Raw genomic sequence first — 26,556 nt, forward strand, 5'->3', positions numbered from 1 at the left:
GTACCGTAAACAGATAATGGGCAAAGTGGGAAACTGTTAGTAGCAGGGTCCCGCAATGGTCAGTGCTAGGTCCAATCCTCTTAAGTTTAATCATTAAAGAACAAGTGGATAGATTGCAGAGTAATGTTGCCATCTTCTCCGATGATGCAAAACTATGCAGAATCATCAACACTAACCAGGATAGTGACATATTGTAAAATTATTTTAACAGCATAGTTATGTGAACAGGAATATGATAGATTAAATGTTGATAAATGTAAAGTAATGCACCCTGCATATGCCAGAGCACCATATAAAATGAATGGTGGGGATCACAGTAATACTCAGAATTGACATGAGTATAAACGTTTCTGCTCAATGTTTTTTTCCCTTTATTCCATGTTAATATTTCGCTGTCCTTGGTGATATGTTATACATAGTAATACTACACGCTATGTTAGTAGCCACTCCACATGGGTGACTAAGTCCATAGCATCTAGCAGCTGCTAATCATAACTAGTCACAAGTTTAAAATGGCCTTAAAATCTTAAAAATCTTGAAAAACTACTAAAAACCAAAACAGACTTACTGTAGAGGATTTCCAGAAAACCAAAAAAAGAGACACCAGGAGTCCTTTATAGTGTAGTATGTTCAAATGGGAATAGCTCAAAACAATGATATACGTGAGGATGCACACAAACCAGCATTGCACAAGTGCAACCACTGCAAGGATGCGCTGACAAATTCCGTCTGCACTCTTAGTAGCCATGATTTAATCGCACACCAGAAAAAAGGGGTACAATTATAAAGAGGGTAAAATATGCATCGTAAGATATCAGCCCCTCAACATTGGTAACAGGAAGGAGGCACCCAAAAAAACAAAATGATTAAAAAACTTTTAAAAAGGTAGCTTCAGATTTCAACTCCCATGATAGAAAAATACATTTATTCTGCACCAGATATGATTCACTTTGCAGGGAACACCCTGCTTCTTCAGGTCTAAATACAGTGCCCTGGTTTGACAATCTAGTGTGCTATGAGTACCTCAGAAGCTTGCTCTTTTGCCTGTGTAATTTCATCTTTATAATGGCTGCTTCATTAGCTTCTGACAATGAACATTTCTAGGGAGGTTATTGTTAGGGAGGTTTTTATTAAGGTTTTCTGGGAAGGGGGGGATAGTTTAAAGCCCTTGGGGTGTTAATTAAAGTATGTATGTGGGATAGGTGTTTTTTTTTTTTTTTTTGGGGGGGGGGGGGGGGGGGGGGGGTTGGAGAACAGATAGAAAATTAAACTGGATGAGATCTTGATAGGTTTGGAGAATGGGGTGAATTATTTGTTAGCACCAGGGGCAATTCAGTCAGGCTAAGCAAAGCATAAGTTGTTTGCGAGGGCAGATATTCTGATGCAAGGGAAAACCCTGACAGGCTATGCTGAAAATCTAATGCATTATCCAGCTGTTATGTATGTAAATAAGCTTTAGAAGGCTGATATATATGTTAGGATATTTATGTTAGTGCATTTTTGCAGTGTGTAAATGGTAAAAATATTTGTTTACATATTGCGACTATTACCAATACTTCAGTTTGTATTCTCTGTATACTGTGCCTGCTTTCTTCATTGCCATAGGCAAAAAATGTACCAGTAAAATAACAGTGACATATGGAATTAATCTGCAGCTTTATTTGAGACCTGAGGTGCTCACAAAGACTCATCCATCTAATCTATGCCACATAACAAGCAGAAGGCAAGGTCGGCAATAGCCCAAGTTCCTCTGAACTTACAAATAATCATACAAGAGTTTCTGTTCACGTTACACAGATCTGCATAACAATGAGTTGCTGTATAGACTTGTGATTATTTAAGAGTCAAGACATGAAAGTCATTGATTGTGGGCTTTGCCAAAACACCTCATTATTAAACTATCCTAATATGCTTTCTCAAGGATGCCTGAAAGTAGTTGCACTTTTCTACTTGTCTTATGTGTTGCTGCATTGAGAGGGGAGCCAGTTCTACTTTATAATTCAATTATTTATTTAGTATGTTTTCTTTTTTTACATCGTCATCCTTATCTTACTACATTTGTACATCTGCTCGCCTAATCCGCATTCAGTTTGTGAAGACGTATTTTCCATTTGCTTGAAAGATAGGAAATACTAGATAGAAATAATTTTGATCCTCAGTGGTTACCCTTAACCTCCAAGTATCTGAAATGAAAAAGACCAGGAGCTCAATGGTGTAATATTGTTGGACAATGAGGTAATTGGAAGAATGTGTGTGTCAGCAATATACTCACAAATGTGGGTTGCAACCACCTTCTGAGCTTGTGGGGAGATGACCGTCCACATTCTGTGTCCCAGGTTGGTGCAGATGTTGGTTGGTCACTCTCCTTGATTAGTGGTGAGGACTCAAAAGTCCTTGTAACTAAGAACTTCTTTGGGGTGTAGCCTATACTAAAAACACTTGGAGGTGCCCTTGATGATATACTATCATAAATATGGTATAGATGAGAAGTGTAACGTCTTACCTTCTCAGAAGAACAAACTATTGGCTAAAGGAAAAGGTATATTTATTAATCCACAATTGACAAAGCGTTTTGTGGGTCTTGGCCCGCCTCTTCAGGTCAATACAAGTGCCTGAGAAGGTTTTGGTCAGGAGCGTGAGCGCCTAATCCCTTGTCTATCAATGGTTTATCCTTCTGAGAAGGTAAGATGTTACACTTCTCATCTATACAATATCTATAGTAGTATATCATCAATGGTGCCTCCACCAGTGTTTTTACAGAATACTAGAAGAAGGCAGGGAGTAGCCATTTCCAGATAATGAACAGGTAATGTGGAAGTGATGTAGGAGTTATGAAACACTGTAGAAGTGGTTGGTGACATTATTTCCTGGAGGAGGCAGATATCAGGGCTTGAAAGGGACACATATAAGTTGAGGGTTGCAACGATTGGTGTAGCACAAAGACGTCTGATTATTGTGTGATCTGCAGAATCACCAATAATACAGACTCTATACCCGATTATGTGGTGATCTGCAGTATCACCAATAATGCAAATATAGACGGCTGAGAAACAGAGGTGTAAAGTGTTTGGTGCAACAGTAGATTAAATGGATAGATCTCACCAGAGAAGCTGGTGAGTACTATTTGAAACAACAGTGCTAGACCTCACCAGGGGAACTGGTGGGTACTAGCTGCAATAACAGTGCTAGCCCTCACCAGGGGAGCTGGTGAGTACTAGCTGCAACAACAGTAGTATAAATAATAGGTCTCACCAGAAGAGCTGGTGAAGTACTAACAACAGCAGTGTTCTCCCCAGGATTTTTTTCCAGCCGGGTGGCACGAAAAAGAAGCCGGGTGGGGTGCAAGGGGGGGAATGCAGGACCAGGACTCTGCTTACAACATAGGATAAGGAGGCAAGCCGATGACAGTCGGGTGCTCACCAAAATTAGGTGGTTGAAACACCCGTCTTAAAGAGCCTGGGAAGAACACTGAATGTGGGTGTTATAGTTTAATTTCACACTGGGGTGATTATTGCATTGAGAGTGGTTAAAGGACAACTGAAGTAAGAAGAATATAGAGGCTGCCATATTTATTTCCTTTTAACCAATACTAGTGTCCTGTCAGTCCTGCTGATCTATTGGCTGCAGTAGTTTCTGAATCACACCAAAAACTAGCATGCAGCTAATCGTGTCAGATCTGGCAATGTCAAAAACACCTGATCTACTGCATGCTTGTTCAGGGGGCCTAAAAGTATTGGAGACAAGGGCTCAACAGGATAGCCAGGCAACTGGTATTAAAAGGAAATACATATGACAACCTCTATATTACTCTGACTTCAGTTGTCCTTTAAACTGAGGAAGTGTTTGGGCAGCATGGTTGCATATGGGCAGCACAGTGGTGTAGTGAATAGCACTCTTGCCTTGCAGAGCTGGGTTATTGGTTCAAATCCCAGCTAGGGCACGAGCTGCAGGAGTTTGCATGTTCTCCCTGTGTCTGTGTGTATTTCCTCTCACATCCCAAAACATACAGATGATTGACTTCCCCTAAATTGGCCCTAGACATATATACACTACATCATACATAGACATGACTATGGTGGGAAGTAGAGTGTGAGCCCCTCTGAGGGGCAGTTGTATGACAAGACAATATATTCTGTACAGAGCTGCAGCACTATACCAAATATTATGGGGGTTAAGACAGACAGCATTCAGCAGCAGCCTCCATCCCCAGCAAGTCATCTTATCTAAATTGCACCTGACTGCAATCATTGTTTGTTTGTTCAGGTCACCTAGCCTGCATTACAAGTCCTTTGGAGACTCTGCATTGTATACTCTGCACTTTATCAGATTAAAAGTGCTCCTGCTGGTTACAAGACATTAGCAGAGATCTCCTACCAGAGGATCACAGGTCACCTGCAGAGTTCTCCCAGCATCAAAAGAAACAAGCAGCTGGGGAAGAGGGGGCGGGGCGCAGAACTCACTGCCTGATTACATGCGAGTCGGCCTCGGAGCTGCCTGGAAAGGATGGGACTGGCTGCTGACATTCATGCAGCCAGCTCAGGAGGACAGAGAAGCCACACTGTCCGGATTCACTGGAGGAGAAGAGTCTGCCTGAAGCTTCAGGCTCTCTTTCCAGCACTAGTGTGTCTACGTGTTCGTCCCGACTTCTGTTGCGTGATGGTCCCGCCCCCTCCAACACGCACAGCCAATCACAGTATCACCAGGAAGCGTGAGGTCACACAGGCAGAGGGAGCGCTCCTGCAACTATTGTGTACAGTGTCAGCTTTATGGGAGAGCTGAACGCCGCTATTTGCTAAAAGGCTATAGAGTCAGTGCTACTGCCTGCAGTTTAATGTTTATAGAACGGACTTTTGCCAGGCGGGCGGGGTTTTAAAACACCCGGGCGGCCCGCCCACCTAATCAGTCCTGGGGAGAACACTGAGGAGTGACAACAAAGTTTGGCTAAATCTTACCAGGGGAGCTGGTAAGGTACTATCAGCACAAGCGACTGAATAGTTTAACTAGACCTTACCAGAGGAGCTTGTAAGGTACTATCAGTCACAGGAGCTGTATAACTTAAACCTCACCAGAGGAGCTGGTGGGTATTAATCAAAAGAGCACCTCACCAGTGGCAAGGGCCCACTGGTGAGTAGAGATATCAGACAGGCAAGGTTTGGCAACTGAGAGGCGAATACAGTACAGAAACGTGAGGCAGAAGAATAGTGAGTTATCAGGCAGAAGTTCAGCAACTAAGGTCAGATAGGCAGAAGTACAGAATCGATTAGCAATAGCAAGGTCAGAGTATAGCCAGAATCATACACAGGTAATCAGTACTAGAATATAACAATAGTCCTAGTCTTCTGTGAAATCCCTGGTTTTCTCCCAGATTAAAGCGCACCGGATACTAGTCTAAGGTCTGAGCGCTAACACGAGTGTATTCACAACAGCAGACAAGTTGCAAATGACCAGTGAAGGCTTAAGAAGCCGAGGAGAGCTCACAGCCGCGCCCCTTACCAATCAGCCAATCCGAGCGGCGTGAGTCACCTCTGACGTCAGCCAACCAGCAGGTCAGCTGACGCGCCTTCTTCCAGCATAAAGGTCCTGTCTCCGCGCACGTAGCGCGATACAGCGACCCTATGAGCACGAGACAGTACCGTTCCCGGCGTGCTAGACGCCGACGGAACGGATGAGGCCTGAGAACAGGGAACAAAGGCGGCTGTGGGTATACCCTGCATGTCCGCAGCCGCCATAGTTGCAGATGTTACAAGGGTGTTCTGGGAAGGAGGATGGGGAGTTGAGTGAAAGTGAATGGGATATGGTGTGATGAGTGTGCATGAGTTGTGCTAATGCAGCAAATATCCACTTACAGTAGGAGTTCTGAGGGGTATGTTTTGGCAAATGATGTTTGAGGTAATATTTGAATCCGAGCACCTAGCTTTTTACTGCTGGATTTGCTCTAACCTATCTCCTCAACTATAATCTATTCTGCTAGGTTGAAACTGTCATATAAGGGCCTGTACACACTGAAAAACGCAGGCAAAAACGCAAGCGCATGCGTTTTTAAAGTGCCTGTAGTTTTAAAAACGCATGCGCTTTTGCCTGCGTTTTTTGTGCGTTTGCGTTTTTCTTGTAATTGCTGATTGGCTAAAGAATCCTTTGTTTTTTTTCTAGTTTACATTTCAACAGGAATCAGGAGATTGCAGAGTCTTCTGGGATACTGACTTCTGAAAAACGCAGGCAAAAACGCAAGCGCATGCGTTTTTAATGCGTTTTTCATGCGTTGCGCTTAAAAAAGCGCAGCAGGCACTGCGCTTGCGTTTTTTTAAAAACGCATCGCACCAGTGTGTACAAGTCATCACGATTTTCATTCTTTTTCAAAAGACCTTGCGTTTTTAAAAACGCATGCGTTTTTAAAAACGCAACGCAAGCGCAGCAGTGTGTACAGGCCCTACCCCTAGCCATACACCCTAACCTAACACTGTAACTAACTGAATTCTAACTACTCTCCTGAATTTCTGTAACTGCTTCAGCAATGCTCAGCTGTCAATGTAAAGAGTCCTACACCTCTTTTACACTATACGCTAAAAAACGGATGCATTTTTAACTTTTTCCATTAGGATAGTGATACGAATGCGGCCACCTCGCCGCACAGCATCACATTCGCTGCTGGCCTCGTCAGTTCCACATCTCAGTTCCGCATGCGGAAGTGACTGGACGAGACGGGGGGGGGCAGATGTGTGCGGATGTGGCTGTGTGAGAATCTGCAGCATGCTGCAGGTTCTTGGATCGCTGTGCACGCAATGGAAACTGTTCCACTGCCGTGCATTGGGTTCAGGACATCCGCGGTGCGATGCGGCTATGTGACCACATTGCACCACATCTAATGGAAAAGGGCCCTCAGTATCTTCTCTCAGCTTTCATCTCCAGTTGACTGGAGCTAGAGCAAACCGTTTTGATGTTTATTAATGCATATGGAGCAGGGCTAGAAGACAATCTTGAGCTGCGCGGATTGCAGATGTGGAGACTGATGTTGGAGAAAGGAAGAAAAAGGAATACAAGCCATATTTTCAGTGGCTAGCTAAGAAGTAGGCAGTTAAGTGGGGTAAAAGCTGGGAGGGGGAGCAGTACTGTCTCTATGGAGAGCAGGGAGTGAATAAAGATCCATAGCAGTGCTGCTGAAGGATGTGAAAGGATGAAGGAGGGAGAGAAGAACAGAGTGACGGGGTATGGAGCGGTGTTGTCTGTGGACAGGCACAATGCTACTGGAGAATTGGAAGTAGTGGGTTGAAGGTTCTACGAGGGGATGAAAGAGAAGAAAGATCTGTAGTGGGTACTGATGTGTATGTAGGAAATGGAGAAATAGCAACAGAGTTATGCTAGATGGGAAGTACAGAGTGAAGGTGTCAGGTGTGTTTCTGACAGTGGATACTAAAGAGAGCTATAGGTGGATAAGAAATGAGAGTTGGGGGCACACAGTGGCGTGTGGGTTGCTTTTAGTTCTGGGGTACATCATGGAAGCAAGTGTGAGTCAGAAACCCAGGGAGTGGTCCATTCCACTAGATTACAGTACTAAGCACTAGGCTCCTTTCGCATAGGCAGGTTACAGCAGTGCATCCACCTCCTTTCAGCTGCTCCCAGGGGTCTGTAAGAATCGTTCTGCCACAAATTATTGGTTATGGTAAACTAAGAATTTACGTTGATAAGTTATTGATATGTGTAAATAGAAAATATTATCACTAGGAAACCATGTCCCATTGATTGTAAAACTGTTTACTTATTGATTGATTTCTTCTATATTTTAGATGCTGAGGAATACCAACCTCCGGTTTGGAAATCATACTGTGAGTATCTCTTCATCTGTATGTCGATATCTGCAGAAACTCTACATAACAAGCCAACTAAGATCTCACTCTAATATTTTCAGTATTATCTAAATGTGAATGTGTTTAGTTACCGTACTTCCTGCTGGATTGGTGTAGGCCTGATTTTTGGACATGTTTTACATGTGTTCATTCTGTATAAATATATTGTTTGACATGTGTTAATTCTCTATTCTCTTCTTTAGCTACAATCACCTACTTTTTTGTCATATTAGTTATTGCAGATGATGTGTATCATAACCTGTGGGGATCTTCTGTATGTGATCAGGTGAAAATGCTTCAAGCTCTGATTCACTGGTAGTGAACATTGTCTAAAGAAGGAAGTGATCACAACCAATCAGAGCCTTGTAAATCTGTCAGCTGATCAAACTGATCACATCCTTCTCCATGTGTTTTAGTGCAAGCAGACAATGCTAATAAAAGAGATGACTTAAGGCCCATACACACGTCGGATTTTTGCGAACGACCCGTCGTTTGAACGTTCCGTCGTTCAGTCGTTCGCACGTCAAATCCGACGTGTGTACAGACTATCGTTCGGGTGATAAGACCGGCGGATCGCTGGAAACCAGTCTTATCACGCGAACGATAGTCCGTACACACGTCTGATTCCGCGTGCGAACGACTGAACGACGGGACGTTCAAACGACCCGTCGTTCAGAAAAATCCGACGTGTGTATGGGCCTTTACTGGGGACAGTTTAAAGTCCCTGCAACTATTATTAGTGGTTGTGTGTCCCATTTGTCTACAAAAAAATGTTGTGGGTATTTTAATTACGACTTTTTCCCACAGATGTAACACAAAACAACAGATCAGCTCTGATTATCTCCCTCCAGTTCCTTTACATGTTCATAGAATCAATGACATACTGAACAATAAAGAGGGTAGGCAAAGATGGGAGCTGAATCTGGTGTAGTATATTTAGATAACTTGGTGGGAATGAGGTTTTCGAAAGGCAGACAATTAAAGGCTCATACACACGTGTAACTTTTCTGCACGACCTACCCAACAACATGACTGACTGCACGACCAAGGGATTGCATGTCTTGTACTTTCTGCGCACCAACCAACTGAACGACCAACTCATTTGCATGCGAACAACAGACTGCATGGTATGGCTGCATTCAAAACATCTAGAAGTCATTCAAACCATTTGTACAAACGAGGCCAACTGCACGATATAAGCCGAACAGTTGTGTGGGTCGATCCATCTGTTGGATCGGGCAAACCCCCTGTTTTCAGACACTCGTCTATTCGATTGTCACTCTTTACCAGGGCTGTGGCGTCGGAACAAAAATCCTCCGACTCCTCAGTTTCTGAAACCACTGATTCCAACTCCGACTCCAGGTACCCAAAATGACTCCGACTCCTTTTTCAAATACTTACCAGGGCTGTGGGTTTGGTACAAAAATCATCTGACTCCTCAGTTCTTGAAACTACCTACTCTGACTCCAGGTACCCAAAATTGCTCCAACTCCGACTCCTCAGCCCTGCTCTTCTCACGCCCAACTGTTTGGATGATAGTTGGGCTGAAAAGTTGCACTTTACGAACCCTTACAAGGAAAATAGTACCCATCTTGTTTTTTTTTTCTTCAACAAGAAGATGTCTTCCTAAAATGTAATGTAAACGTGGCCTGATTTCCCAGTGGTAACCCATTATAGGAATGAGTGTTAAAACTTTTGAAGAAGGGGGTGATATGAGGTACTTAGGCAAACAGTTTCCCCAATACCTGGATCCAAAGCTGCCCCCAACTCCCTCCTTCACTGACAGCAGAGGGGATGGAGTGGCTGGGAAAGGAGTTGCAGCAATAGTCTTAAGCCCCATCTACACGATACGATTCTTTGTACAATTTGATTACGATTCTATTTACGATCCGATTAAATCCGACATGTCCGATCAGGATTCGATTCAATTAAATTCTATTTGCTATTGTAAAACAATGGCAACACGAATTGAATCCCAATCGGACCTGTCAGATTTAATCGGATCGTAAATAGAATCATAATCGAATCGTACAAATAATCGTATCGTGTAGATGGGGCTTTAAAGAGCATATTTTCACTTGAGGTTCACTTAAAAGCCAATGGGTACCGTTTCTAAAAACAAAAAGTCAGATACTCACCTAAGGAGAGGGAAGGCTCGGTCCTAATGAGCCTTCCCTCTCCTCTCCCGGTGCCCTCGGTGCTGCGCTGGCTCCCCCGTTCGCGTCCGCCGCCGCAGGGACTTCGGAGGTCTTCGGGAGCACTCGGGCTTCTGAAGACGGGCCGCTCCATACTACGTACGCGCGAGCGCGTCATAGAGGGCGCTCGCGCATGCGTAGTATGGAGCGGCCGCGTCATCGGGAGCCTGAGTGCTCCCGAAGCCTTCCGAAAGCTCCCTTCGGCATGCGGAAGTGGCAGTATTTGACCGAACTGGTTGAATACTGCCACGGGGGATCCTGCGCGGGACCGGGCACCGGGAGAGGAGAGGGAAGGCTCATTAGGACCGAGCCTTCCCTCTCCTTAGGTGAGTATCTGACTTTTTGTTTTTAAAACCGGTAAACATTCACTTTAAGATAATCCAATTACTCCAGATAACAAAAGCCTAGTGTCATTCATCTTGCAGATGTTCATTGTGCCTGAAATGTATGGCCAATTATGATAAGACAAGAGGTGTGTAAGTGCCCTCACTGTCATATGTGAACAGCCAACCCTTAGCAGGGGATGTGTCCATCCACCCCTCTTGCCATTAAGGTGCAGGGCTGATTTACCATTCATACCAAATGTTTAAAAAACCTTCAGTTTTAGCTAGGCAACTACACAACTAACATTGTGTTAATAGTAGCATACAGCGTCCCTCCACTTAATGACCTTGCAGTGAATTGTAAAACTGAACCCAGGGCACTACAGCTGAAATCTAAAAGTATAAAAAAATCAGCATGTGATAACATTTTCCAGAATACTGATATATTTGTTTTGGGTGGAGTTGGCCTTTAGCAATATAATTACATTACAATCTCGTATAAAGCACAGAATTACACCCAATTACAGCTAAATGGTTTATAACCACCCAAACACAAGGAAAACAATTGCTTTTCTCTTTGTTACCATGGAAATACAACCATGATGCTTATTGTTTGTATTTTTCTTTTGTCTCCAATTGTTTATAATTTCATGGTGAAGTATTCTCATCTGGAGCGGCATATTGCTTCTGTAATGTGCTCATTGCTCAGACATTAATGGAAGTCATGCAGTCTTGAAGGGCGACATTTAACTGCACTATTCACCAAATGACTTCTTCCCATTAGATAATTTGCTATATGGTTAGCTTATGCCTGCTGGCTTCATTGTGAAAATGATTAATATTAATATTCTACAATATAAGGTTATAGCGATACAGCAAAGGTAGCATTAGCACAACTGCACATGAGGCTTCCCTTGTGCTTATATACAAGTTCAAATGTACGTAAAATCAGACTTAGCTTGCCATTTAAAGGCCAACCTTACCCAAGCAGGCATTGCCGCCAGGTAAGTCACCTGCTAGTGTCTTGCATCTGTGATGGATAACCGAGAAGAGATCTTGACATCAGAGTTACCAGTTCTGTCAGGAAAAGAAAGATACAGCATCTGCAATTTAAACTTTTCTTTTACAGTTTAAAATAGTTTTTGTAATGTTTTGCATTTGTATCAAAACATTATTTTATAAATGAACTTTAAACACTGGATACTGTCATATTTCTCAGTTTGCAAAGCTTGCTGGGCTTACTAACATTAAAGGGGCACTATGGCAAAAAATTGTAAAATTTAAAATATGTGCAAACATAGACAAATAAGATGTATATTTTTTTCCAGAGTAAAATGAGCCACAAATTACTTTTCTCCTATGTTGCTGTCACTTACAGTAGGTAGTAGAAATCGGACAGAAGCAACAGGTTTTGGACTACTCCATCTCTTCATAGGGGATTCTCAGCAAGGCTATTATTCTTTATAAAGATATTCCCGAAAAATGATTTAAACAATGATGCTGGTCAGCTTCCCTGCTTGCTCCACAGCTTTTTGGCAGTTGGACAGAGCAACTGCCATTCACTAAGTGCTTTTGAAAATTAATAAATCTCTGAGAATCCCCCCATGAAAAGATGGACTAGTCCAAAACTTTTCGCTTCTGTCAGATTTCTACTATCTACTGTAAGTGACAGCAACACAGGAGAAAAAGTAATATATGGCTCATTTTACTCTGGAAAAAACATACTTCTTTGTTGTATATGTTTGCACATATTTTAAATTTTAAAATTTTTCGCCATAGTGCCCCTTTAAAGCTCCGCTGTGTCTGCAAGTCTGGAGATAAAATAGAAGTAAAGAATGCAAGTATTGTATGCTTTACGTTGCTGGGAGAGCACAGAATGAGTATGTGGTTTCTGTGTTAGTGCATCTGCATTATGCCATAACTGGGTCCCAGATCTACAATTGCTACAGGTGTAAATGAAAGAAGGAGTTGTGTATGATTACTGCAAAGCACACTAAGCATTGCTTTTTCAGTAGCAGGGCTTTTCAGTCTTATTTAGTCCCCTATACTTTCCTAGTGGTTTGGGCCACCCTGAGCTGCTTGGTTACTCTGTTGTACTGGTCCAAGCCCTATCCCGTAGAGCCATATCAATCCCGACCAACTGTCAGAAACAGGCTGTCTGCATGTGGGGTTGATATGGCTCTGTAAAATTTAAAGGTATAGGCTTGCTATACACCAGCGGTTCTGGATGTAAGCCTGAATTCAGGGGCATAAAGAGATAATTTGCATATTCAGTAGCGGTGCATTGTGGGTAACCACAGATGTTCACTTAAAGCTGAATTATCACAAATACCTTCTGTTTTAAGTAGACAAACCACACTGAGCCACTGAGCATTGCTTTTTTAGTAGGAGGGCTTTTCATTCTCCTTTAGTCCCGTTTACTTTCCTAGTGGTTTTGGATCTGCTCTGTTACACTGTTGCCCAGGTTAAAGGAGATATATAATTATGCACGTAGTAAAGTAGCCCCAAAATGCTTCCTGGTATAAACAGCAATCATAATGTATTCCAGAGCTTTTTCCCGGAGATATCAGGGCCCCTGGCTGCCCTTTGTTTACATTTGTATACATTTTGAGTATAATAAATATTTCAAACACAAAATTATGTCATAAAAAAATGTATTTAAAGGGATACTGTAGGGGGTCGGGGGAAAATGAGTTGAAGTTACCCGGGGCTTCTAATGGTCCCCCGCAGACATCCTCTGCCCGCGCAGCCACTCACCGATGCTTCGGCCCCGCCTCCAGTTCACTTCTGGAATTTCTGACTTTAAAGTCAGAAAACCACTGCGCCTGCATTGCCGTGTCCTCGCTCCCGCTGATGGCACCAGGAGCATACTGCGCAGACCAAAGACCATACTGGACTTGTGCAATACACTCCTGGTGACATCAGCGGGAGCGAGGATGCAGCTGTGCAGGCGCAGTGGTTTTCAGACTTTAAAGTCAGAAATTCCAGAAGTGAACCGGAGGCGGGGCCGGAGCATCGGTGAGTGGCTGCGTGGGTACAGGATGTCTGCGGGGGGCCATTAGAAGCCCTGGGTAAGTTCAACTCATTTTCCCCCGACCCCCCTACAGTATCCCTTTAACTTTCTCTTTCTGCCAGGCCACCATTTCCCCACTCTTCAGCTTTTTGGCAGAGGAAGTGCAGTCTTCGCATGCATTTTTTCACACTAAAATTTGCATTTGTGTTCGAATCTTTGCATGCAGGTTTCCAGAGTGTGCAAACGTTTGCATATAAATGTGAATTTTAATGTGAAAAATGCATGGGAAAAACAGAACCCTGCCTTAGAAATGCTGGATGAGCCTGACTCGTCCTTACCGTTTTCAGCTATTTTGCCCTGGATCAGTCAGGCTCGTCCATACTGATAGGGAGTACTGTCAGGACGGCTCTAGCACACACTTATTGCTGTGTGCAGAGATTACTTTGTCCATACTGTCAGGGAGGCTAAAGCAGAATTCTACTATTTTATCTTCATTTCACTCCCCCAAACATTAAAACTGTAATATTGCAGATAGAGAAAAAAGTGATTATGTGATAACCACCAAAAGCTACATTTTTAGTTTGAGCCACCAGGATCTGTCCTGCATTCATCAGAAGTGCAACAGTCTGAGCCATGTCAGTTTCCATAGGTCACTGATTGCCCACGCCATACCTTCTCTCATAAAAAGCTACATTTCTTGCTTGAAACCTGACATCTAGTGGTTTCAAGCGGTGCATAAGAAACTTCACATGTTGTATTTCATATTTATCTTATCAATCATGTTTTAGTACTGAACATAGTAAATAAAGCAAGTATTTAAAGGGATACTGTAGGGGGGTCAGGGGAAAATGAGTTGAACTTACCGGAGGCTTCTAATGGTCCCCCACAGACATCCTGTGCCTGCACAGCCACTCACCGATGCTCTGGCCCCGCCTCCGGTTCACTTCTGGAATTTCTGACTTTAAAGTCAGAAAACCACTGCGCCTGCGTTGCCGTGTCCTGACTCCTGCTGATGTCACCAGGAGCATACTGCGCAGTCCCAGTATGGTCCGTGCCTGCACAGTACGCTCCTGGTGACATCAGGGGAAGCGAGGACACGGCAACGCAGGCGCAGTGGTTTTCAGACTTTAAAGTCTGAAATTCCAGAAGTGAACCGGAGGCGGGGCCCGAGCATCGGTGAGTGGCTGCGCGGGCACAGGATGTCTGCAGGGGACCGTTAGAAGCCCCGGGTAGGTTCAACTCATTTTCCCCCGACCCCCCTACAGTATCCCTTTAACCTGTGATTGAAATCTAGGTCCTGCGGGGAACCTTTTTTTCTTGCCAGGGCATAGATTTCAATGTCATGTTGCAACACGTTCCACAGCCTTCTGGTATTGAGTTAAAAATGCTGTACATCCTTATTAAAGTAAATCAAGTTGGTGTGAATTACTTGATGGATTTACAATACATGTAAAGAAATACACAATTAGAGTGCAGCTATACCTGGACAACAGCTTTGCAAGCAGTCAATAGAGGTATAAAACCCAGCTGTTCATAGACCCTAATCTGAGACACTTGTTTTTTTATGCTGATTGTCTTATATAAAACACAGTGGAGTAAAAGATTGATCTGCTGTGCATAATATATGTTGTGGGCTATGAAACACAGAGAGTTACAGCTGTGTCTGCATGTGACTTTTAAACTAATTTGTCCTGGAGAAAGATGTCTGCTCAGCATTTCAGCTAATATGTGAATAATGCTGATGCCAGAGCTCATGCTACTACAGAGGAGAAGTCATTACATACATACCATGGACTGTGCTAGATGATCAAACATTCTGCCACAGCAATGCACTCTGAAAACAGTGGGCCAGATTTATCAAAGCATTATCAACAGTGTTTTCTTCTTAAACAGCTTTAACCAGCAGGAAGAACTGTTCTGCATGATAATAAAAAAATTCTTAAAGAGAGTCTGAAGCGAGAATAAATCTCGCTTCAGACCTCATAGTTAGCAGGGGCATGCGTGCCCCTGCTAAAACGCCGCTATCCCGCGGCTAAACGGGGGTCCTTTCACCCCCAAATCCCCTCCGTACATCGCGGAATCTCTTCCGCATTGGGGCAGGGCTAACCGCCGCAGCCCTGCCTCTCGCGCGTCTATCAAACGCGTACCTCCGCCTCTCCCCCGCCCCTCTCAGTCTTCCTTCACTGAGAGGGGCGGGGGAGAGGCAGCGATGCGCCGCTGATAGACGCGACTGGAGGCAGGGCTGCAGCCGTTAGCCATGCCTCCAGGAAGAGCAAAATTTATGACCAATTTGCAGGGGGGGGGGGGCGGTTGAGGGTGAAGGGACCCCCGTTTAGCCGCGGGATAACGGCGTTTTAGCAGGGGCACACGTGCCCCTGCTAACTATGAGCTCTGAAGCAAGAATTATTCTCGCTTCAGTGTCTCTTTAAATCTTATGTAATAGTGGCAGTTTAGCATGAATTTCTAGAGCTGCGCTGCAGTTAAGAAAAGTGCACATCTATCCCTAAACTGTTGCAGATTAAGAAGTGCTTAATAGCACTTCTACAGATTGTGCAGTGCAGGCTAGCCATGATTTGTAAAGTGCTCCTCCCCCTGCTGAATTCCTCACTCAGAGCCTGCTGCTATCAATACAGCAGATGTATTGGTTACCTAAGCAACAGCAACTTCCCTCACACTCTGCACTGTCTGAGAAACCTTCCTAACTCCTCCTATTTTACAACAGTTTAAGAAGGAATCTGCACTATATATCTAGTTTTTTCACTATGTAGCTAGTTATTTCTTAAGAGTCTTTAGACAGTTCTGAATGGATTTGTAAAAACGTACCAATAATTTGTCTCAGACACTCTTGATAAATGTCATCCAGTGTTACTTAAAGCAAACCTGTGTCATTATCTGCTTAGTACATCAAAAGTTTGTTTGAACAGTTTGACAGTCATCACAACATGTATCTTGGCAAGGGATAGGAATGACAGCTGCAGTCATGTCAAAATCCATCCCATCGGTGGCATTCAAAGGATTAAAGGAAACCTGCAGTAACAGCAATGATCATCTTTATTCAAATTTTGAAAAATGTAATATGCCTGGCTATTATGCTGATCCATACCTCCCAACCAACACGATTTTACTGGGACTGTCCCGGGTTGGGATTTATGGTCCTGTGTCCCATGGCACCCCCTCTTTGTGTTGTGGCACGCTCCTCCCATCCTGCGCTCCCCAGCCCAGTTTATATAGAAAATATTAGCAGTTAATTTTGGAGTACCGGATTGCATAATTGATAGAGCGTAAGTATGAGGGTATGAAGATGTGAGGAGGAGGGGGGACTACTGGCAGCACTTTTTGAGTCTCTGGCCCTCAGCAAATCACTAAAAAAAGTGCTTGCAGTGTGAAACAGGACTGAGATCAAAAATAATTTTATGGGATACTAGGAAAGTCTTATTTAGGATTAGGATAGATGGATACCATTGTTTATCCCATTGGTTTATTTTCACCACAGGTTTGCTTTTAAGAACTCATATTTGTATTTCCTGTGCTGGTAATGTAAATAATTCTTAGTCCGTGGAGGTATCGTTCTCTTCAGATGATAGATGCTGAATAAATCAAGAACTAGATACCAAACTTCACATATAATGAGACTTGTTTAATGCAGTGGTTTATTTTAATATTTAATGTGACAAGATATCAGAGTTGCTGACCAGATAGAAACTCTCTCAGCATGTAATCTTTATGGCAATTCGTTGCCTTCTATTTCTTTTAATTTAGAAGAATTACCATAACTTAAAACACTGTATTTTGAAAGTTTAGTCTATAACTGTTATAAAGATCTGCAGTCGCTGTCTATCTGACTCCGTTTCTCATCCATAGTGTATCAGCTACAACAAGAAGCCCCAAGGCCAAGGAGGATTGTTTGTGCCAGAGAGGTTTGTTTATTCTTATGTACTTTTATAAAGTTTGGATTGTACAGAAAAAAACATACTGTGCATGCTTTTCTCTGTTACTATCTACGGTCCAATTTCTAGTGAAAAATCATTCGAGTGATCAGAAATTCTGTTCGGATTGGTTGAAAATAATCTCAGTTGATGAGCACAATCGATTATGAACGATTATAAAAATAGTCGTCTGATTGGATTTTTGTCAAACCAAAATTTGGATTTTCTTGATTGGTTGTGATAGATAGGAAGTAAAGATTGGTTCATTGATGGTGTAGTGAACGATTTTTCTTCCGATCAGAATTTCTGATCGCTCGAATGATTTTTCTCTAGAAATTGGACCGTTAGTGGCCACCTTCAGTCTAGTTGATTAAAGTGCGATCTGTGTTTCTGGTGTGATTCAGAATACAGCCAAATCAGCAGGGCTGCTATGCAACTACTATTGTTTAAAAGGAAATAAATATGGCAGCTTTCTTCTCACTTTAGTTGCCCTTTAAAGGATACCAGAGCCAAATAAAGCTAGAAAAAGGGAGAGAGCAGGCATATACTATTTACTGTCCTGATGCCCACCGCTGTAGGACTCGTGCATCCCGGCCAGCGCCTGCGCAGTAACGACTGACTCCAGCGCCCCTGGAAGAGCATCCCGGAGGGCTTCTAGGTAAGATATGGGGGACAGAGAGGATAACGGGGGAGCAGTGGGCATCAGGACATGTGATAGTGAATAGCTGCTCCCCACGTTTCAATAGCTTTGTTCAGCTCTGGTAACTTTTAAGTATGATTTCACTCTTCTTACTTTTTCACTTGCTAAATGCCCAAGAGGAAAATCTCAAGAGAAGAGTTTGTTACATCAGGGAATGCATATCCAATTCACTTTTTCTCCTGAGTTTTAACCTAGAAGATATTTTTTTCATCTTCTCATTGAAAAAAACTTTTCAGCACTTTGAAATAGAACAATTACCAAAAAAATAGGTGAAAAGGTATTGTCAAAATTAAATTGGCTATTTCTTACTTTTACCTCGAGGAAAATTTCACCTAGGAGAAAACGTAGGAGACAAACTTAATTGCATAGGGGTGATTTTTCTCCACTCACCACCCCTGCATATCCAATCTACACTGTGCTTAATGAGCACTGATTTGCTACTTGATATAATACCAAAAAAGCAAAACTTTCCAAAGGACAGCGAAACTGGTGAGAAGTATTGGATGCAAAAGTGAGAGGAAGTGACCAAACTAGAATAGAGGATGATTCCATGCTAAAGTTATGGTGGGACAGTACCTTGGAATTTGTGTACACTATAGAGGTGTCCCCTACAATTGCGTAGTGGTTGAGCTGTTTGAAGTGGGAGTATACTGTGTGTATATATATATATATATATATATATATATATATATATTGTGATGCTTTACACTTCATTGGTTATCACTGGATATAACTAGATGAAGGGTGCCTGGATGCCTGAAACCGCTTCCTATGCTTTATTTGTGATATTAACTGGGTGGCATTGCTTTGTGAATTACGATACAACAAATGTTACACGTAGGTGGTTTTGAATGTATATCAACTTGGGAGGCAACCTAGATAAATCAGGATAAAATCTCAGTTTTTTTGGTACCTTGTTCCATGGTTTTTCAGCCCTAACACTTCTCTCAAGCATGCTGTGTGTTGTCACATGGCTCTGTTACAAGATTTTGGGTTGACCCTTGGTGGATCAGACAATCAGTTTGGAGTCTGTGCAGCATTGTCGCTGCTATTTGAGATTTCTTTGCTTTTTTTTGTGATTTTCGAAAATTCTGCTTTGCATGTATCTCCAATGCAGACTTTATATGCTCTGTGGATTTTATATTGTCCAAACTCTGGATCTGGGTCTGTATCTGTATTGCCCAGCCAGTGTGTAGGTGGGGGTAGATCATAGATGGATTAAGATGTAATTGGGCCCTAGGCAAGGCAGTAGATTTGGGGCCCCCTCCTGGCCATTTTGGTAAGCTGAAGTGGATGGAGAGAGGTCAGAGAAGGTGACCAGTGGGCCCCTTGACACCCAGAGGGCCCCAGGCACCTGCCTAGGTTGCCTGGTGGATGCTCCTGCTCTTAGTATATGTATGAGTATGTTGATGGTATGTGCTGTATTCTGTGGCAATCGGGGAACAGCCACGATGCACCCACCAAAAAGGTCGACGTGCTTGCAGGTCCAAATCCCCTGGCCTCTGGGGATTGCAACGAACAGGAAACTCCAGAAAATGACTCAGCACCGCCAACGTAATGTATTTAAGCTCTTTATTTAACCATTTCAACCCGCAGGGATTTTTCACCTTATGCATCAGAGCAATTTTCACCTCCCATTCATTCGCTAATAACTTTATCACTACTTATCACAATTTATTGATCTACATCTTGTTTTTTCCGCCACTAATTAGGTTTTTTTTGGGTGGTACATTTTGCTAAGAATTATTTTTTTAGAAATGCATTTTAACAGGATTAATAAGAAAAAAATGGAAAAAATTCATTATTTCTCAGTTTTCGGCCATTATAGCTTTAGGCTTCTTTCCCACTAAGACGGCGTTAGATGCCACGTTAAGGTCGCATAATGTGCTCCTAATGCAACGCATAGTGGGGTTGAAGCTGGACATTACACATTGAGCCGTGTTAAGCGGCTCTTCATGCGTCCTGTGATGCGTACTCTTGGATGCATGCGGCATCACGTGTTCCTGCCAGCCAATCGCCGCACAGAGCGGCGCTCAAGGAAGTAAACACTGCACGTCACACCGTGCAGTGAATATTAATTAGCCATGTGCCTGGCCGAGGAGGAGGAGGGGAGACCTCCTCCTCCAACATCACTGAGCATGTGCAAACAGTGTAACGCGGCTTAGCCGCTTATAATGCACAGCATGCAGCACTTCGTTTTTACCTGCTGCGTTACAATGTATTGCAACGTGGGCACTGTGAACAGCCCATTCATTTTTCATTGCTGTGCGGTGGGCTGTGTTACAGGTTGCACCAATGTGCGCCTGTAACATCAAACTGTTAAAACAGCCTTAAAATAATCTATGCTACCATAATTAAAACCTGTGTATTTTATTTGCCTGTTTGTCTCAGTTATAACACCATTTTAAATTTTGTCCCTATCACAATGTATGGCGCCAATATTTTATTTGGAAATAAAGGTTCATTTTTTCCATTTTGCGTCCATCACTATTTACAAGCTTATAATTAAAAAAAAATGTTCGTAGTATACCCCCTTCAAATGCATATTTAAAAAGTTCAGACCCTTAGGTAACTATTTATGTCTTTTTTTTTTTTTAATTGTAATTTTTTTTTCCATTAAAAATTTTATTTTGGTAATATTTTGGTGTGGGAAATAAACAGTTAATTTTTAATGTTATTATATGTGTAAATTGTAATGTAAAAAATATGTAGATGTAGTTTTACTATTTGGCCACAAGATGGCCACCTTGAATTTTTTTTTCTTCTTGTGCTTCTCGCTAACTGAAAGCACAAGGGAGACACGGAAGATTTTACGTGCAGAAAGACTGAAGCCTCTTCTAAGAGCACTTCGGTTTTTCTGCTGGGGACACGTTTTCTGCTGGGTTTGCGTTTTTCCTATACTTTACATTGAGGCAGAAAAGCTTCTGCAAACCGCAAACGTGCAGCAGGAGGCACTTTTGCGGTTTGCTAAAAACCTCAAACCGCTGGTGTGCACCATCCCATTGAAATACAGCGTTTTCACTGGCGGATCGCTCCTAAAACCGCTCGGTGTGCACCATCCCATTGAAATACATTACCCAAGCGTATTCACTGGCAGATGCGGTTGGCGGATCGCTCCTAAAACCGCTCGGTGTGAACTGGTCCTAAGTGACAGCAACATAGAAGAAAAGTCATTTATGGCTCATTTTAGGAAGAAATGTACTTATTATTTGTATGTATTTTAAATTTTAAGATTTTCCTTTAAGCATCAAAGATAAAGGCCGGATATAGTGTTTTAAAAGAGGCTAGTACATCTCAAGCCTGCAGGCACGTTGCTATTTATGATGCACTAACCTTTTTTAAAACACTATATCCTGCCTTTATCTTTGATGCTTAAATAAAGAGTTCAAATACATTACCTTGACGTTGCTCATCTACTGGAGTTCCAGTATTCTGTGGCAATGACAGTCGTTACACTGCAATATGTTTCTCCATCAGTATATGCAAAGTGTTAACAATGATTGTAAGCTAACAGAGGAAACATTCAGGCTTCATTCCTCGTCACTCTTCCAGCTGCTGTTTAATTCTTTGGGTTAATGAATCAATCACTTCTACGGAGACTTTGAAATCCAGTTGGGAACAGCTGCCGACCTTTCTATAGCACTTTGATGAGTTTGTGTTTTATATCCTAAGGAGCTGTATTTGCATTCCATAATTATAAAGTCTCTCGAGAATTGCACATCAAAGCCTCGAAATTCAGAAAACTTTCATTTAGCGCAGCAGTGCCGTAAGGTTGTCTACAGCCAGAGCTGGCGGAACACAATGCCGCCCTTCTCCATCTTCAATTGATGAATTCACACAGCGGCCTAGATCTAAACTTGCAAAAGCATCTGTAATTATCAGTCACATTCTTGTTTGCAAAATACATTTTTGTGCAGTTCTCAGAAAGGGTCAAATTTATATTTTTTATGTTATGGAAATTCTTGCCATGTCAAAAGAAGTCTCTGGAGAGGCAGAAAACAGGTTAGAATGAATCTGAATTTCACATTTAGTCGGTATTTGCGTACAGGTGTTCAGAATAAATACATCCCAGTGTTCTCCCCAGACTCTTTTAGCCGGGTGCTCCACCCGGCTAGATTTGGTGACCACCCGGCTGTCATCGGCTCACCTCTTCACCTCCTCCTATGCTGTAAGCATAGTTGCCCTGCATTTTCATCTCTCCCCACCCGGCTACTTTTTCATGCCACCCGGCTACTATTTCATGCCACCCGGCTGGAAAAAAATTCTGGGGAGAACACTGCATCCAATACATAAAAATTGTTATTAGTTATAGCAGATGGTTGTTGTTGCAGCTGTAGTCTGAAGAGTTCATTTGATATTAATTTGAAAGAAGAAAGTTAGCAAAGTTTTTTCTTCCATGCATGATGCATGTGTGCGTAGCTTTCTCCACAACATGATGCATGTGTGCGTAGCTTTCTTCACAGCATGATGCATGTGTGCGTAGATTTCTTCACAACATGATGCATGGGTGCATAGATTCTTCACAATATGATGCATGGGTGCCTAGATTCTTTACAACATGATACATGGGTGCATAGATTCTTCACAATATGATGCATGGGTGCATAGATTCTTTACAACATGATACATGGGTGCATAGATTCTTCAGAACATGATGCATGGGTGCATAGATTCTTCACAATATAATGCATGGGTGCATAGATTCTTCACAACATGATGCATGGGTGCATAGATTCTTCACAGCATGATGCATGGGTGCATAGGTTATTCACAACATGATGCATGGGTGCATAGATTCTTCACAGCATGATGCATGGGTGCATAGATTCTTCACAACATGATGCATGGGTGCATAGATGCTTCACAGCATGATGCATGGGTGCATAGATTCTTTACAACATGATACATGGGTGCATAGATTCTTCACAATATGATGCATGGGTGCATAGATTCTTTACAACATGATACATGGGTGCATAGATTCTTCAGAACATGATGCATGGGTGCATAGATTCTTCACAATATAATGCATGGGTGCATAGATTCTTCACAACATGATGCATGGGTGCATAGATTCTTCACAGCATGATGCATGGGTGCATAGGTTATTCACAACATGATGCATGGGTGCATAGATTCTTCACAGCATGATGCATGGGTGCATAGATTCTTCACAACATGATGCATGGGTGCATAGATGCTTCACAGCATGATGCATGGGTGCATAGATTCTTCACAGCATGATGCATGGTGCATAGATTCTTCACAACATGATGCATGGGTGCATAGATTCTTCACAACATGATACATGGGTGCATAGATTCTTCACAACATGATGCATGGGTGCATAGATTCTCCACAGCATGATGCATGGGTGCATAGATTCTTCACAACATGATGCATGGGTGCATAGATTCTTCACAGCATGATGCATGGGTGCATAGATTCTTCACAGCATGATGCATGGGTGCATAGGTTATTCACAACATGATGCATGGGTGCATAGATGCTTCACAGCATGATGCATGGGTGCATAGATTCTTCACAGCATGATGCATGGGTGCATAGATTCTTCACAACATGATGCATGGGTGCATAGATTCTTCACAACATGATACATGGGTGCATAGATTCTTCACAACATGATGCATGGGTGCATAGATTCTCCACAGCATGATGCATGGGTGCATAGATTCTTCACAACATGATGCATGGGTGCATAGATTCTTCACAGCATGATGCATGGGTGCATAGATTCTTCACAGCATGATGCATGGGTGCATAGATTCTTCACAACATGATGCATGGGTGCATAGATTCTTCACAGCATGATGCATGGGTGCATAGGTTATTCACAACATGATGCATGGGTGCATAGATTCTTCACAGCATGATGCATGGGTGCATAGATTCTTCACAGCATGATGCATGGGTGCATAGATTCTTCACAGCATGATGCATGGGTGCATAGATTCTTCACAGCATGATGCATGGGTGCATAGATTCTTCACAACATGATGCATGGGTGCATAGATTCTTCACAACATGATGCATGGGTGCATAGATTCTTTACAACATGATACATGGGTGCATAGATTCTTCAGAACATGATGCATGGGTGCATAGATTCTTCAGAACATGATGCATGGGTGCATAGATTCTTCAGAACATGATGCATGGGTGCATAGATTCTTCACAGCATGATGCATGGGTGCATAGGTTATTCACAGCATGATGCATGGGTGCATAGATTCTTCACAGCATGATGCATGGGTGCATAGATTCTTCACAGCATGATGCATGGGTGCATAGATTCTTCACAGCATGATGCATGGGTGCATAGATTCTTCATAACATAATTCATGGGTGCGTAGCTTTCTCCACAACATGATGCATTGGTGCGTAGCTTTCTCCACAACATGATGCATGGGTGCATAGCTTTCTCCACAACATGATGCATGGGTGCGTAGCTTTCTCCATAACATGATGCATGGGTGCGTAGCTTTCTCCACAACATGATGCATGGGTGCGTAGCTTTCTCTACAACATGATGCATTGGTGCGTAGCTTTCTCCACAACATGATGCATTGGTGCGTAGCTTTCTCCACAACATGATGCATGGGTGCGTAGCTTTCTCCATAACATGATGCATGGGTGCGTAGCTTTCTCCATAACATGATGCATGGGTGCGTAGCTTTCTCCATAACATGATGCATGGGTGCGTAGCTTTCTCCACAACATGATGCATGGGTGCATAGCTTTCTCTACAACATGATGCATGGGTGCGTAGCTTTCTCCACAACATGATGCATGGGTGCGTAGCTTTCTCTACAACATGATGCATTGGTGCGTAGCTTTCTCCACAACATGATGCATTGGTGCGTAGCTTTCTCCACAACATGATGCATTGGTGCGTAGCTTTCTCCACAACATGATGCATGGGTGCGTAGCTTTCTCCATAACATGATGCATGGGTGCGTAGCTTTCTCCATAACATGATGCATGGGTGCGTAGCTTTCTCCACAACATGATGCATGGGTGCATAGCTTTCTCTACAACATGATGCATGGGTGCGTAGCTTTCTCCACAACATGATGCATGGGTGCATAGCTTTCTCCACAACATGATGCATGGGTGCGTAGCTTTCTCCATAACATGATGCATGGGTGCGTAGCTTTCTCCACAACATGATGCATGGGTGCATAGCTTTCTCTACAACATGATGCATGGGTGCGTAGCTTTCTCCATAACATGATGCATGGATGCCTAGCTTTCTTCACAACATGATGCATGGATGCGTAGCTTTCTTCACAGCATGATGCATGGGTGCCTAGCTTTCTTCACAACATGATGCATGGATGTGTAGCTTTCTTCACAACATGATGCATGGGTGCGTAGCTTTCTCCATAACATGATGCATCAGTGCATAGCTTTCTCCACAATATGATGCATGGGTGCATAGCTTTTGTCCACAACATGATGCATGGGTGCCTAGCTTTCTCCACAACATGATGCATGGGTGCCTAGCTTTCTCTACAACAGGAGAGATCTTATTGTTGATTTCTGTAGGAGCTGAATCACTACGGCAGGTGCATTCACGCTTTCCAGTATTAAAGGACAGACAGGAAAAGAAAGTGTGGGAGAAACCTGACTGCCCAGTTGCTTCCCACTATGCTGGGAAGGACACTATATGCATGAATTTTTGTATGTTCTCTACATGTTTCTGTGGGTTTCCTCTGGGGATCTGGTTTCCTCTCACATCCTAAAAACATACTTGTAAGGTTACTGGCTTCCCTCAGACTTGGTCTCACACTATGATGGACATATGATTATGATGGGGATTAGTTCATGAGCTTCTCTGTGGGACAGTTGTTGTCAAGACAATACTCTCTAAAGTGCTGTAGAAGATGTCAGTGCTATATGTAAATATCTAAAAAATACAGGCTGTTGGATTTCAACCTGGCCACATGGGAAAGCAAAATCATCCTTTTTCTTTGGTTAGATGAAAACACTTTTATGTACAGAACTCTTGTCTTCACAGATCTTAACGAAAGACACGTGTGCGTTTATTGCAATGTAATGTCCTCACTGAGTCACTATTTGATGTTCTTGTTTCTCTTTTATTATTTTCTCATAAAGGTGGTGAACAGACCAAAGCACTATGGAAGGGAGTACGTAAGCACCCTCTATGCTTTCTTTCAGTTTGATTTTAGGAGTGATGTTCTGTCTGTTTATGTATACATTACCACATTCAATACAATCTTAGTCATTCAATCTTACCACTTTCATGTAGTATGAGAGCTTACCTAAGGGCTGGTTCAGACGGACGTTTGTGCAGCGTTTACCACGAGCGTTCTGGCCTTGGCGTTAAACGCTCCCATTCAAGTGAATGAACGCGCCGTTCGGGTCCCGATTTTCACTGGTGTTCAAGGAGCCCCTGGAAGCTACATGTTGCTCCCAGGGGCGGTTAACCGCGACGGGTAATGTTCCCCTAGGGGAAGAAAAAACGCGACCGCATCCGAACGCAATGCGAACGCTGCTGAAAGCCCGAACGCATT

At 42.9% G+C, this 26,556-nt stretch overlaps 1 protein-coding gene and 1 long non-coding RNA gene across 5 annotated transcripts in view; one reads left to right on the plus strand and one right to left on the minus strand.

Moving 5' to 3' along the window:
* The window catches only part of LOC137518354 (uncharacterized), a 40,379-nt gene extending 28,434 nt beyond the window's left edge, over nucleotides 1–11,945 (minus strand). For both annotated transcript variants that reach the window (XR_011020799.1, XR_011020798.1), the window contains exons 1-2: nucleotides 11,736–11,945; nucleotides 11,343–11,436 (exon numbers count right to left, since the gene is read on the minus strand). This is a non-coding gene — a long non-coding RNA (uncharacterized lncRNA). The remainder of the gene's footprint in view (nucleotides 1–11,342; nucleotides 11,437–11,735) is intronic.
* CHN2 (chimerin 2) overlaps nucleotides 1–26,556 on the plus strand; it is a 426,701-nt gene that overhangs the window by 152,343 nt on the left and 247,802 nt on the right. The window contains exons 1-4 of one of the 3 annotated variants that reach the window (XM_068236078.1): nucleotides 6,473–6,527; nucleotides 7,782–7,820; nucleotides 17,234–17,289; nucleotides 26,138–26,169. In XM_068236078.1, the coding sequence (XP_068092179.1) occupies nucleotides 6,512–6,527; nucleotides 7,782–7,820; nucleotides 17,234–17,289; nucleotides 26,138–26,169 (143 nt within the window). In that variant the 5' untranslated portion in view covers nucleotides 6,473–6,511. Of the gene's footprint in view, nucleotides 1–6,472; nucleotides 6,528–7,781; nucleotides 7,821–11,933; nucleotides 12,021–17,233; nucleotides 17,290–26,137; nucleotides 26,174–26,556 lie in introns of those variants that run through there. The other 2 variants (XM_068236077.1, XM_068236079.1) reach the window with 2 other exon arrangements.

Source organism: Hyperolius riggenbachi, chromosome 5 (genome assembly GCF_040937935.1).
Source record: "Hyperolius riggenbachi isolate aHypRig1 chromosome 5, aHypRig1.pri, whole genome shotgun sequence".
In the NCBI taxonomy this organism is placed as follows: Eukaryota; Metazoa; Chordata; class Amphibia; order Anura; family Hyperoliidae; genus Hyperolius; species Hyperolius riggenbachi.